At 47.4% G+C, this 14,673-nt stretch overlaps 2 protein-coding genes across 2 annotated transcripts; one reads left to right on the top strand and one right to left on the bottom strand.

Annotated features, from left to right (window-relative positions):
* Nucleotides 1–6,527: 6,527 nt before the first annotated feature.
* Sfxn1-3 (Sideroflexin-1-3) lies at nucleotides 6,528–9,749 on the top strand. The gene is made up of 4 exons (XM_011155866.1): nucleotides 6,528–6,984; nucleotides 7,487–7,669; nucleotides 8,465–8,853; nucleotides 9,097–9,749. The coding sequence occupies exons 1-4, from the start codon at nucleotides 6,797–6,799 to the stop codon at nucleotides 9,339–9,341; spliced, it is 1,005 nt and encodes a 334-aa protein (XP_011154168.1). The 5' UTR covers nucleotides 6,528–6,796; the 3' UTR covers nucleotides 9,342–9,749.
* On the bottom strand, nucleotides 9,741–11,789 carry mRpL2 (mitochondrial ribosomal protein L2). Its single transcript, XM_011155875.3, has 2 exons — nucleotides 11,530–11,789; nucleotides 9,741–10,497 (listed from the first exon to the last, which is right to left on the bottom strand). Exons 1-2 carry the CDS (start codon nucleotides 11,759–11,761, stop codon nucleotides 9,815–9,817), a joined length of 915 nt encoding a protein of 304 aa, XP_011154177.1. The 5' UTR covers nucleotides 11,762–11,789; the 3' UTR covers nucleotides 9,741–9,814.
* Between the last annotated feature and the right edge of the window lie 2,884 nt (nucleotides 11,790–14,673).

The raw sequence follows: 14,673 nt of genomic DNA, 5'->3' as shown, positions 1-14,673 counted from the left end.
GAGTCGCTCGTAAATTAATTTTGTCAACGAAAGGGGAAGAGCGAAGCGTTAGCGAGGCTGAAACGCGCACGCGTTGCAGCAGCACAACGTGTTGAAGAGGCGGCTGATTTTACGCGGCACTAAAAGGCGCGACCAATCGGTAATATCCAAGCCGGCACCGTGAGATTTATCTCAGTTAGTCAGTTATGGCCGCCGTGTGGTGTTTTACGGCCTAGTTCATGAAGAGTCTAACTGCGCGCCTGAACAATGACGGGATGAACGTTGAATGGCGCGTGAATGACATCGCGTGGCACGCTAATTCATATCCGCCGCTTATCGCGACGATGTGCAGCCAACGTCTTCTCGGCGCGAGTCTCGAGTCCGATGGGTAATCGCTAATTCGCATTCCACTGCGAGCGGCCTGTGTAGACGTATTTGGCGACAATCTCGCGACAACGGTTCACGAATGGGAAAGCGACTCGGGGTCAGTCCGAAACAACTTCGATTAAGGCCTTTGACCGTCATCGTCCATGCTGCCGGGGATATGAATCATAAATTGTCGTTCGCCGACGTTCGTAATCGCGCGCGTTAGACGAAGAGAAAACGGAGAGAAGCTCTCTTTCAACTTTGTTCTCCGTTCTCACGTCTGAGACTGCAATCTTAGTGCAAATAGCAGGAAGCCGCAATGGATCGGCGTGAAAATCAAAGGCCGCAAGGATAAATAGTGGGGCGGAGGTACAAAGTTTTCGTTATGCAATTACATATCCGTTTCAAAGAATCAATCAGTCAGAAATGTAGAACTCGCGTTTGCATCTCCTCGTTTACCTTTAGAGCTACCGTCGTAAATAATTTAACTGGTCCTTTTTACAACTTGCTGTTTTTCATATTACAATTTTTATATCTCTCTTTTCTTCGTGTTTGTTCATCAGGTTGAAATTTATGCATTGTATGCCAAAAGGATATAATGAATAAATGTAAATCAATTTTTCCTAAACTATCCATTTTTGTCTTCATACGCGAGATATTAATGCCGTAACTCTTTGAGTAGCTCTGAATAAAAAGAAATAAGATGACCAGATTAATGGGATTAATATATATAATAACAAGCGATATATTAAGCCTGCAGATTCTCTTGCAGCGATTTTGAAGGGGATATAATAAATATATAGATTCCTTCAGCTTCTCTATCGCGGCTGTCCACCAAACGCTTATTTAATATGGAAACGAGATAACCGCGTCTGTACTTTCGACTCGCACTTCTGTGTAATCAAGCGCAGTTACATTCACATGATCGATCGACCGATTCCAGCAGGAAATCTCACCCGCAGCAGATAATTTTATCAGAGACAATATGTTCATGCAACGATATTACGAGGCAGTGATGCAACGAGGACGTGTGACTAAACTCGTTACGATACGAGAAAACGGCGTCGGTTTCACAGCATCCAGTCAAACTAGATCGGCTCGTCAACGCCTGCCGGTGTCTATGTCGGCAAGAAAAATTTGGAGCACCCGCTTTTTACAGTGGCGAGAATATTGAGACGAGAAAAATGTGCCATCGTCTGTCGTGCAATATTCTCCCCAAGTACCCGAGCGTGCACGTAATTACGGGTCACTTGACAAAAACACGCCCTCGTAACTGCGATTTTTCTCTCTCTTCTTCACGCGTGAAATGTACGGAAAAGCTTGAATCCCGATATTCGCCGACCAAAGAAGCGCGCATGTAGCCAATCGCAATTTCACGATATACAGTAGACCGGTTCTGGCGGTGGACAAAAAAGACACATATAACTGTCGTATCACCTGTAACCATATCACCGACTCCTTTCTACACTAAAATGAACGCGTAAACATATTACTGCCTCTTTTTCGCGGTGTCGATGCACTACCTCGGCACTGCTTACTTCTCGCGAGCTGTCGAAGTTTTCGTGCTCTGACAACTTGAGATTGCTCGATACATTGCACCGGCTCCTTTCAACGTCGTCTAACCCTTATCCTGGTCGCTCTTCTTCTCGCGATGAACCGAAATGTTCGCGAAACGTTGGGAAAATACGACAAGGAGAGCGTTTTCAATTCGAGGGCCGAAACGAACGCTGTTCGCATCGCAGCCTTGACAAATATCAATGTTCAAGTAGCATGGCACGAGTTTCTCGAGTGTTAAGTAGGATTCGGCAAACCTCTTTTCATGAAACCGGAGCGACATACTTTCATTTTAAAATTCAGCGTAAAAATATACATAAAACAATATACATAAAACACGCAGAAAACGACGATAACCGACAGACTAATGCTTGAACTAATAATTATATATTATAACGTAAAATGAGATACACACAAAAAATTGCATTTATTCAAAGGCTATCAAATATTGCGTGTTACATTCTACATGAGATTATCATCTATCGACAGTATATCATTATCGGACGTCGCTTATGCACCGTTGGTTATCGTCGGTAATTACGCAACGATTAATTATTAATCGAGATAACTGTATTGAAACGCGCGCGGAATAACGTCGGAAAGACACCGGTTCTAAATATGAATGCGAAAACCGCTAAAGTCAGCGCGATGAATATCGTCGTGATTTCTACTCGTCACGTCGGAAATGTTAATTTCACTCGTAGCCGATAATTTTGACGGAACATTGTACCGTATTCGACGTCGGGCAAATAGGGAAACCTGTTGCATTTCATGCGTTATGAGATTCTTATCTAGCAAATAAATAACGATGTGATCTCAGCACGCACATGCGTTCACAGACAACACACCGCTCTGCATTCGATCTTTCCCTCGATCTTCTGCATCGCTATTTTTCCCTCGCGTCATCTGTTTTCGGACATTTTACACTCGATCTCCACGCGTAAGTGGGGTAGCAATGTCTCTCTCCCCCACCCCTCTCTCCCTGTGCCATTATCATCCTCGTGTCAAGTGCGACGAATGCGGAAGAAGTCAACATCGACGGTAAACGCACGACGCTCCGGTGTGATTTGTTTAATACCAGCTGAGAATGTCGGTCTGTAATGTTTATGGATGACACCATAGGTGCCTATCTCATTAACCCATAAACGCTGCTTCCTTTTGCATCGAGATAGTTTTTTGTCAAAGTGCCCGCCGATGAAGCACGGACTTTGTCTATTTTGAATGACTGTAATTTGCAATTGGCTGATTGAAATCAGTTATTTCACGTTCTGTTAACTGAATCAGGCTGCGCAAGAGCACTCGAACTGTTATCGTCTTTCACGCGTTTGTTTACGCGTTTCCTTTTTTTTTACCGATATTTCTCTCAAGAGATGTAGCAATTGCACCGAGAGAAGAGTTATCTAAAATATAACGATTACTCGTTCGATATGGATATAGGTAAATGACTCATTTGCTTGTATTAATATACACGTTTTCACACTGAGAAGAAATTTTGCTTCAGTGAGAAAATATGCATATTTTAGAAATAATTGTTTAATCCATTTGAATAAAATAATTTAGATTTTTTTTTTTAACGAATAGCTTTATTTTCCGAATATCTTTTCTCTCGGTATGCCAACCGCACACAATACAGTTACTATTATATTATCATTGTTAAATATGCTGTTAAATAAATCAGCAATAAGAAACGTGGCGTTTCTCTCTCGTCTGATGTATTTATAGTTAATATTATTAATTCCAAAGATAGATATATTGTGAGTAGCGTAATGTATGCGGTACAATATTAAGAGCACATTACGCAAGTACCGCAACGGTGATACACACGCGTGATAGTAAAGAAGCGAATAAATCTCACGTACATGCACACACATGGCGCCTAATTGTGTCTGCGGGGCGCGTCGCCGGTTTTTCCGCGACGATATCTATACATCCCATAAAACCCCTGCGAGACGCTTATAAAATATTGATGGCGCAGTCGCGCGCCGACCCCCTTTCCGCTCGGCAGTGAAAAGGTACGCGGCATACATACGTCGAATTAATTAGGGTCCCGCGGGGCATTAAAACGCGTTTTGTTCATCCGCGAAGGTTAGCGAACCGTCCCTCCGGTCTGGAACGTCACGGTCGGATTACAACGTCGTCGTGCTCGCGATTACACGACACGAGTTCGACTTGTACGCGTCTCCGTCGCGGCATTATCGGCACGTAGATCGATCTGCGATCGGGCTCACCTCTTCGAGCCCACGGCGATTAATGGCCACAGTTGAACGCGTCGCGAATCTCAAAAAACGAGAATTTGTTTGCCGTTACAGCCGCGGTGATTTAGCGCGCGTTTCGATCGCAGTCATCGCGTTCAATTAACGCCGATAGGATTATACGCGACGCGCAATCAATGTTGCACGTGCGGGTCGGAACTCCGCCGCGCGGCGACGATGAAATCGCGATCGCGAGTGACCCGATACGTTTTCCGGCCGGAAATTAGTTATTTTTTAATCACAACACGTAACGCTGCTCGCGTGAAAAATGTTGACGCGAATATCATCATCGCGTTGCTCTTGATATTCAGATGGGGAAAAAAGCGGGAATAAAATAATCAGGTTGTAACAACATCGTCGTCGTCGTCGTCGTCGTCGTCGTCGGGTCACTTCGCGACGCTTGACACCGTACGGTCCCTCGATAAAGGAAGGATCCGAATTAACATATTAATGCCGGTTCTACACAATAGCCACGCGGTCGATTCTATATAATTTCAAAGATCGCGCATGGCCATTGCATATTTAACCCTCTCACATCGCGCTCATTTTAGTCGCTCGACACAGATTTCTTTCTTCGCTCTGTGACGCGGCGGCTGTCGATTTCGAATCGGTGTCAGGTGTTTACATAAACACGGACGTGGTTTATTCGTTCAGCTGGACAAATAGCGACGTTCATCGTTGCTCTTTCTCCCTCTTTCTCCCTCCTTCTCTCTCTCTCTCTCTCTCTCTCTCTCTCTTTCTTTCTCTCGCAGTCGAAAAAGAAATTCGCCGGGAAATTGTATTAGCCGTAGGGCTTCGCCGCACCTCTGCGACACTTTTTTCAAAAATGTATCTACGAGTATCGCTTTGAAGAAGCAGGAGGGGGAGACGGGAAATCATCATTCCACTCTAAGCAGCCGCCAGCGATTTCCATTAATATCGCACGGTATGTATCGAAATTGATTATCACGCTCGGTTTCATCGAGATCGCGCGTTATTGATCCTGCTGCTGCGTAGCGCGTCGGCGTGAAGTCGAGCGCGGCCTTTCACGATCGTTAAACGGTACGTCGCACATTCAAGGCAGAACGCTTCGTAAACGAAGAAGAATAATTCCCGATTATCCTCGTTACGAACAATTATGCGAGATGAGTTACAGCTTACATTAACCTAATCATCAATCCTTCGTGCTGCCGACTAAATCGGCTCACGCAACCCAAGTGAGAGAGAAAGTAACAGTTGGTAATTTCGTAACGTGGGAATTATACGCGCGATCGTTTGTATGCATGTGTGCGTGTTCCCAAATAAAAAAAAAGGCGCTTAAATCATAAGAATGCGCGATCTCATCGCCGCGACGCGGAGAGACGTCCGTGGACAGAGAGTGTCGTTGAAACGTCCGGTGCGTCCAATTAGCAAGGTCACATGGCGTTATTATCGCCTTGAAAGTGAGCTTCGAGACTCGTCCCAGAAAGCTCCTTGGAATATGTGTGCTCTGCCATATTGAGGACTACTTAACGCACTACTTAAGGACTACTCGAAGGCATGCATAGAACGGCTGCTCAATTGGGAAGAATCGTCGCCAACGCGATGATGATAACATAATGCCCGTTTATTATTATAATTACGCGCAGAATATGAGACATACCGGCGTACCTGCAAGTGGTGAGGTCGTATTTGCAAGTCAAAAGCGCCATGGCAGAGAGAGAGAGAGAGAGAGGGGGGGGAGAGAGAGAGAGAGAGAGAGAGAGAGAGAGAGAGAGAGAGAGAGAGAGAGAGAGAGAGAGAGAGAGAGAGAGAGAGAGCCGCCTTGAGGAATTAATAAGAGAGATGCAATGATAGATGACACGACTCATCAGACTCGAGCGAGCGAAACATGACGCGAATTCGACTTTGTCCAGCGTAATCCTGCTTATCACATTTGTCTATTTCTGCCAATTGCGCACCGGGGCAAAGTGTTCGGCGATAGCGTGCGCGCCACTCTTGGTGTTATCAGCGAGTCCGCCTCGTTATCAGGTAAGGGGAACGTGTGCCACCATCTGGTGGTCAAGTCGGCAAACACGGACGGCGCTCTGCGCGCGCAACGCGGTCTTATCGATGAGACTTGAACGCGGTAGAAGCAAACTGGATGGATCGAACGACGGTGCGAAGGGGAGAGACGGAGCTGCGCGTGTGCATGTGTAGGAAGCGTGCTAGAGAGAGAAGGAGACAGAGGTAGAGAGCGAGAGAGCGAAAACGAGAGAGAGAGAGAGAGAGAGAGAGAGAGAGGGGGAGAGAGAGAGAGAGAGAGAGAGAGAGAGAGAGAGAGAGAGAGAGAGAGAGAGAGAGAGAGAGAGAGAGAGAGAGAGAGAGAGACAGAGAGAGAGAGAGAGAGAGAGAGAGGAAGAACCCAGCGCTGGTCTCTCTGGAGCTGGTCAGTTGGCTGGGAGCTGGGTGAACAGCCTGTCCCGTGCTAGAGAGCGACACGTATGTCGTCTCTGTGGAGCCTGACGGACTGCTGGCAAGTGCGCAGGTACTCGTCGCAGATGCAAGCAGCGTCGGCTCTTTAACTCACTGTGCTGCTGACGGTGAAAAAGCGGCCAGCAGGTGGAGGAGGAGGAACGCACGAGGAAGCGACCAGGTGGGGAAGTCGTGGGTCGTAGCATCGACGAGGTGAACACTCGTGGCGAAAGATGCCGGTGCCAACGGAGAGTCTGGAGGAGACACCCTCCATGCGGAGAATAAATATCGATCGACCGTACTGGGATCAGAGCACCTACCGCGGTAGGGCCCTGCACTTCCTCACGGTAACGAATCCGCTCAATATCTTCGCCACGAAGAAGGAACTTGAGCGCGCGCGCGAGGTCGTCAAGAAATACAGGTAGTCGTTTAGCTATAATTAGTCCGTTCTCCGCCGCTCCTTTTCTCGTTTTCCTTCGCTTTCTCACCGCAAGGGAAACACGTAATCGCGGCAACGCGCGAGTGTGGCAAACATCTACTTGTTGATGTTGCCTGTTAGCGTTACGTACAATTGATGTCTGTTTACGTCACGGGTTAGAGGCCTGATAGTCGCGGCGACTCGTCGAACGTTCGGCCGCATCGACAAGAAAGACATGATAAATAATCCTAATCAAGAGGCAGAGAGAGAGAGAGAGAGAGAGAGAGAGAGAGAGAGAGAGAGAGAGAGAGAGAGAGAGAGAGAGAGAGAGAGAGGGGGGGGGGAGGGGATGAAAAGAGAAGACGGAAAGTCGAGCAGTTGCTCCGACTGTTTCGCGCGTTTTGTTTGTAACTTGATTTATGATTTTTGTAATTAATATACGAGGTGTCGCGCATCTTTTTACGCTCTGATTTGAGCGGCTTGTGTAATCCTAATATGATCACAGAGAAAGCGACGACGGGGACCTGGAAAAGTTTGAAATAGCCGAGAAGGAATTATGGCGACACAAATATCTTTACGACAGCGCTTTTCATCCCGACACCGGCGAGAAGATGCTGCTGATAGGTCGTATGAGCGCCCAAGTGCCCATGAACATGCTGATAACCGGCTGCATGATGACGTTTTACAAGTACGTAATCTGAATCAAAGTCGATTCGCCGCGAAAAGAAAACGCGATAAACGGACTTCGACCCGCGATACCTCCTTATGTCAAAATCCATTTGAAGCGCGCGTCGCGCGTTCCCGATAACGATATCCCTCAACTGTCGCGTTGCTCAGAATTCCGTTTCGACGCGATACGCGGTTGTAGCGGTCGCGAGTCGCGAAAGAAAAAGTTTGAAATCAAAAATATGGACGACTAGAAGTCTAGGACGTTACTCGATTGCCGTAATGTCAACATTAAAGCTGCGTAAATTTGCTCTTTGGCGACGTTTCTGTCTCTCAAAATATTATTCTATATGAGAAAAAATGTGCCAATTGTATCAATAGTGTCACGATTGGATTAGATGTTCCCGACTCGATGACAATATAATTGAAATATAATCATCACATTTTTTTTTTAATAACCCGGTCGAATTAGCTTCAAGTACTCTTCAATGTACTTTTGTGTTCGCAATGTTCTGACATTTCGTCGCATGCGTTATCTTCCAACTGTAAACATTGTTGTTTCTCTAATTATTACATCATTCCGTATTGAATAAGGCCCACGGAATATATCAAATATTAGTTTCGATATATGATATACTATTGATGAATAAAATTAATTTTAATTCTGGCGCCACACAGCGGGCAATTCTACCGATATATATCACTTTTCCGTGTCTCCAATGTTCCTTCGGCGATAAACGTAGATTGACCTTGGAGAGGAAAACGTGCATTCTCGCCGCTGCCCTCGTCGTGACATATTGTGCTTGCGATTGTCCAGGTCCACGCCGGCCGTGATATTCTGGCAATGGATCAATCAGTCGTTCAACGCTATAGTGAACTACACGAACCGCAGCGGCTCCAACCCGATCTCGACGGAGACGTTGACCCGGAGCTACGTCGGTGCCACCGGCGGCGCCGTCATCACGGCGCTGAGCCTGAATCGTCTGGCCCAGCATGGGCCGCCATTGGCGGGCCGTTTGGTGCCTTTGGCGGCCGTCGCAGCCGCTAATTGCGTGAACATTCCTCTCATGAGGATCACCGAACTGCAGAACGGTATCGAATTGCAGAACGCGGAAGGCACGAAGGTCGGCCAGAGCAAGCGGGCGGCGAAGCAGGCGATCATGTCAGTCACGTTATCGCGAATACTAATGGCTTCCCCGAGCATGAGTAAGTTTCGCAATAAGCCCGTTAGCTTGTACTTTTAACAAAAATATTCCAGCTCTTGTAATCTGACTCGATTCTTTGCACAAATTTATCTCTTTCTCTCTCTCTCTCTCTCTCTCTCTCTCTCTCTCTCTCTCTCTCTCTCTCTCTCTCTCTCTCTCTCTCTCTCTCTCTCTCTCTCGACGTTTGTTGTCGGACCGTAAAAATTCGCGCAACATCTCATTTTTTGTTTCTCGATCGTTGCAGTAATAGCGCCGATAGTGATGAATTACTTGGACCGGAAGCAGCTGTTGCGTAACATGAAGTGGGCAGCCGGGCCGATTCAGGTCCTCATTTGCGGGGTCTGCCTGACCTTCGCGACGCCGCTCTGCTGCGCCCTTTTCGCGCAGCGCGTACCTATTCCGGTGCAGCACCTGGAGCCGGAGGTGCGTGACAAGGTGTTGGCTTCGCATCCCGAATTGGATACGGTATACTACAACAAGGGCCTGTGAAGTCGAGTTGGGACTAGATCCCCCGGGCGAGTTTCCACGATTACCTCTACGCACGGTCCAAGAGCGCGGCGTACTGTCTTGAAACTCAGGTACAGACGAAGCATTCCCACGAGAACGCGGTGCTCGACCGAGAGCGCGCGTTCGTTCATCGGAGAACCTCCGGCAAAGTTCTACGTGGAATCCGGTTCGATCCGACGTCGGGCGACTTGAAGCTCCGCAAAACGATCGACATTCCGAGCTGTCATACGGCGAGAAGCCACCGAATCATCGATATCGCGCCGATATCGGTGGAGATTCTCTTCCACTTCCACCTTCGCGTATTATGTAATTTCGTAAGTTTGAAAAAATTCAGGGTTAAACGTGAGAACAGGTAACGAAGACAATAAAATATTGTATGTGTTCCAGTAACGTATGAGTTTTTATTGCGTGTGTCTCGCTTTATCGTTATGGTTATCACGTGCTCGCCAGACGACTCAGTATGGGAAACAGTTTAAACTTAACTGGCACTTCTCGAACTTGGAGGCGGCCTTGGTATCGATCACTTTGACGGGCGGAGGCGGCTTGATCTTTCGACCATGTCTACCATCCTTGCGATGCCAGAGACCGCTCCTCGGCCGATTTCCCAATTCGCGGTTCTTCTGCGCGCTACCGACCGGCGTGGAATCGTGCGTGACGTTCGACAATCTGCCGACCGAGGCCATGCACGATTCGTGCAGGCTGAATTGTTTTTTGCTGGGCATCTGGACGATCACACGGTCGCCGCTGCGCTTCAGCACCGTCCCGCTAGTGCCAGCCGCGTGAATGAGGAAACCACCCACGCCTGGATACTTTTCCACACAGTGCACTATAGTCCCAACGGGCAAAGCACCGAGAGGATAGGCGTCTCCCTCGCGCGGTCGTACATAATTACGCGGTATTCCCATATGGGTGCGCAGCACGTCGCCCGGCTTCATGTTCTCCGTGGCCAAGATATATTTCAGCTCGCGATTCGTGCCGATCAACGCGACGAAAGCCGTTCTACAACCGTCTTTGAAGACCTCGAGGACTTTCTCCTCCTTGGGTGGCTCGTTCAGGTCTTTGGGCCCATCCCTGATCCAATTGATCCAATGGTATTTGTGCTTTATACCACCGCCGATGCCAATAGCGACTACTCTACCTGTTTCAGCGACATAAAGACTATTGATTCTCCCAATGATGATTATGCATCGCTTGGGACGAGGAGAAAGAAGGTAGATAACAGGCTTTATGACTTGATTCGGAATTCACGCGAAACTCGTTATCTTCCAGTAGTTTTCCACTTGTGCAAAGAAGTTATCGTATCGTCTCGAATAATTCGCCATATAAAACATATAGAAAAGTTCCTTTCATTCTTCTCTTCTTCTCATGTTGTTTATTTTTCAAAATTTAAACTTTATTTATCAAAGAATCAAATGCACGATTAATTGTAAAAATATCGTCTCTTTGTACACTGATGGGCAAAGTATCAATTTCTCTATGCCGGAACTTTGTAACAGCCTGATGGTGTAATGTCATGAATAATCTCTTCAAAAATGTACTACATCGATTTAAACAAATGACAATTTGAAAGAGTTATAACAGTGACTAAGTTAGTTTACCAAAAATTCAATATTCTAATAGATATTCACCATATTTTGCTTTATCGACTTGGTCAACATCAAGTCTAAATTTGCCACGAAGCAAAAGAAATTGACACAGTTCTATTGAAGAGAAACTTCTGCAGATTCTACCAATTATTATGCCAACAATGAGATAGGGATTAATCCATTCCACGGAATCTTTGCCAAGTTGAGGTAAGAAGACAAAATAAATAGACTATCTAATACAAACTTTATCCATACTAGCCATAACTAGCATGTTTTGAGGTTATGTCAACTGTACATCACGTCAAGCGGTTTTTTAGAGAACGGTTTTTTTGAAAAGACGTCGAAGCACTGGCATATGCGAACGAATAATTGTTAACTTTCAATGGTCTGCTGAGAGAGCGTTGAGATACATTTAATAAATATACTTTTTAAGCGTCTCCAGAAGAGTAAAAACTCCGCGCGGTTTGCCGTTCACACTTTTCTCACTTTGATGCCAATTTATCGTTTGATTTATAATGATACAAAGCTCCGGATATTATAATTTGACGAAGATGACATTGCAAGAACGATATTACCTCACGTACCTGTGACAGGATCCCTGCCAGCTAAATTTGTAACTTCCAACGGCTCTACCGTGTATTTGTCTTTGAAATGGACAATTCTTCGCCAACTTTTACCGCCAACGCCCGGCTTCGGTATATCCACGAACTTAAATCGATACCTCCTTGGTACTTGGTTTAACATTGATGTTGTTAAACCAACGAAATCGGTTATTTGTTTGCACAAAACGCGACGTGCCAGCATCACGGTAGACATATTGTGTTTACGTATCACAGGTGACGATGTGCGAGCCCCTATCGATGTCCGACCCTCGTCTTTTCGATAGGTCGATTATCCTATCGATATATTCAAATTCAATTAATCCTGTTTCGTCGCGGTAGATCCTCTCACTTCTAACACGATTTATTGAAATTTATTACCGTACATCATTGAGCACATGGCTCTTGTATGTATTTGTCGCATAAGTATATCTCATTTGAACTGCTTAGAAGTTTTTTACTGTGTGTTAATAAATCAAAATGAAGCGAAAGCTCATTTACTGTGCGATCACGCTAATCGAGAGCGGAAAGTTCATCTGATTTATCACTGTGTCATGATGCACAACATCGAATATTTACTAAAATTAATAAGGAATGGATGATGAAATTCATCAAATTTAGCTGAGACTCAAATCACATTCAGCTGAGATTCAAACCGTAAGACGAACGAATTATTCGCAACACGAGTCCCGAAGATTATACGTCAAAGTGTAGTTCCAAAGTCTCCGCTACGAGTCAGCACTGTTTCTACTGACAAATCGGTAGTAGTACGACTCAACGACAAAACGTTCGGTCTGTATTTTTCAAATATATTATATTTTTTCCCTCCTTCAATGACAATGAAATTTGCGAGCGACGCTAAATATTATTAAAAATAAAAATTTCTCTAGATAATAAATAATGGAACAAATTAAAGAATTCAATCGATCATTTCCGAACTTATGTATAAACAATAAGTATCAAAGATCCATCGAGATCGAAGCAACTTCATGATATACCTTGGCTAAACATAGCGCTCCGTTTTCGTACGATTCAATCAAATGAAATCTGTCACCTCCGCTTTGCTATCAAACGAACGAAAAGGGCAAAGGCTCATGTGGCTATCCACATCTCTCGCATAAATAAATATAGCGCGTGAAATTGGAGCAGATAGATTCAAATAGTTGTTTATCCGCGTAAAAACACGATTTCGCTCGCAGAACGCGATGCATCATTCGCGACGTTATTGTGACATTTCCCAAATCGCGACTCGCGCCGAATCCCACGCGAAGATACGTAGCCCAAAGAACAGAACCGTGTCGACAGTGCTCGTCATAATGAGGCTGAAGTTTGGTCGCGGCGCATAAACGCGACACGCGCCAATTAACCGGCGTTTCTCAGGACTTCGACGCGTAAATCCCGCCAAGTGATAACGAATAATAAACGTCGGGGAATACCGGTGTACTTCGTCGGTTTATTGTACACCTCCACCGCACATACACGCGGAAAACTACCACTGCGGCGTCGCGCATCGTCGGAAAAGCGCTCGCGCGAGCGAGCGAGAGAGAGTGAGAGAGAGAGAGAGAGAGAGAGAGAGAGAGAGAGAAAGAGAGAGAGAGAGAGAAACTACGTGCGGACGAACGAACGGTCCCGCGTAGAGAAACGGGCGAACAGGGTGGTAGAGGGGAACGCTTAATTGGCCCGGGGTAATTATTTTATTAAGTGAGAAGATGGCGGATGGAATGCTAAGAGAGAAAGCACACTGGTGCGGTCTGCCGACGAGGGAGCGCCAGTGAAAACGGCGGGGGCGGCAAGGTAGAGAAAGGAAGGGCGACGAGGAAGAGCCGGAGAAAGAGAAAGAGAGAGAGAGAGAGAGAGAGAGAGAGAGAGAGAGAGAGAGAGGGAGAGAGAGAGAGAGAGAGAAAGCGGCTGCGGGCGGGGGCGGACGGCGATGCGACGGCGGCGGCGGCGGCGGCGGCGGCGGCGACGGCGGCAGGTGACTGTGTGGAGAGAGAGCGTTTAAATACCTACGTAGCTACCCGCGGACGACTGTACTCCGCGGAACGGCAGTTTTCCGTGTAGGTGAACGCGACCGCAAGCTTCGCCGGTGTGCGTGAAGCCGTGTACGTATCTCGCGCAACGTGCACGCGCAATTCTCACCGTCACGCACGTTCATACCGACGCGAGGCCGCCTCTCCCACCGCGCGAGAGCGCGCCCCTTCGTCTTCCCGCCGCGGGAGAGAAAGGCGGTCTTCCGATGCTACAGCCGCGAGATAAAGCAGGACGGTGTACGCTTTTGCGCGCGCGTTCAACGTCTCCGCGCGCTGGTCGTGAAGGAGGAACATCTATTACCCGGTACATAGGCCAGAGGAGGCGGAGGTGCCGGTGGAGGAGAAGCAGGAGGAGAAAGGGGAACGCGGAGGTGGTTGGAATCGCCGAGGGAAGGAGGGAGGCAGGGGTGCGGGCAAGAGTAGTCGAGCGGCAAATTGTCCGCCATCTTACCCACCTTATACCTTATCTCACACCCTCGCCCGTAACCACCCTTATCCACCCCTTCCTCCGCTACCAACTCTCCTCCAACCAGACTCTCTCACCCTACACGCCAACTTCACTCGCTCTCTCCCCCCCCCCCTCTCTCTCTCTCTCTCTCTCTCTCTCCATCTCTCTTTCCCTTCACCCCCCGTGCCGCCTGGCCCGCCACTTTATCGTCCTCCTCTTCCTCCTCCTCGTCCTTCTCGTAGTCCTCCATCCCCTTCGTCTCTTCCTGTACGCCCTTTCTCTCGACGGCCCCCGCCGTGCCACCGCCTCGAAAGCTTTAGATTACCTACCCCTTATAAGCGCTCGTGTTGCCCATTTATTACCACGACTCCCGCGACTACCACGACCGAAAGACCAACCCCCCTCGCCTGCCGCGCTTCCGCCCCCGCGCTTTCCTTTCAGCCGCCGTTTTCCACCGTTCATACCTCTCTCTTCCTCCCTTCCTTCCTTGCTTCCTTCCTTACTTCCTTCCTTCCTTCGTTCCTTCCTTTCTTCCTTCCTCCAACCAGTTACCTTTGAAGACGCGCGTCTCGCCCGCGACTCTTCCTCCATTTCTTCGTTCTGTTCTTAGGCACCGCCGCGATCCTTATTAACGCTTTAACGCAACCATTA

Source organism: Harpegnathos saltator, unplaced genomic scaffold, assembly GCF_003227715.2.
Source record: "Harpegnathos saltator strain DR-91 unplaced genomic scaffold, Hsal_v8.6 scaffold75, whole genome shotgun sequence".
Taxonomy (NCBI): Eukaryota; Metazoa; Arthropoda; class Insecta; order Hymenoptera; family Formicidae; genus Harpegnathos; species Harpegnathos saltator.
The sequence above is the reverse complement of the archived record's forward strand: the minus strand, read 5'-3'. Positions and strand labels throughout refer to the sequence as shown.

Excerpts from the sequence above, each read along its gene's own strand:
- Sfxn1-3 (XM_011155866.1), top strand. The coding sequence starts at position 6,797 with ATGCCGGTGCCAACGGAGAGTCTGGAGGAGACACCCTCCATGCGGAGA. Across the intron at positions 6,985-7,486 it reads GAGGTCGTCAAGAAATACAG|AGAAAGCGACGACGGGGACC; the intron begins GTAGTCGTTTAG and ends ATATGATCACAG. Across the intron at positions 7,670-8,464 it reads TGCATGATGACGTTTTACAA|GTCCACGCCGGCCGTGATAT; the intron begins GTACGTAATCTG and ends GCGATTGTCCAG.
- mRpL2 (XM_011155875.3), bottom strand. The coding sequence starts at position 11,761 with ATGTCTACCGTGATGCTGGCACGTCGCGTTTTGTGCAAACAAATAACC. Across the intron at positions 10,498-11,529 it reads TGGCAGGGATCCTGTCACAG|GTAGAGTAGTCGCTATTGGC; the intron begins GTACGTGAGGTA and ends TCGCTGAAACAG.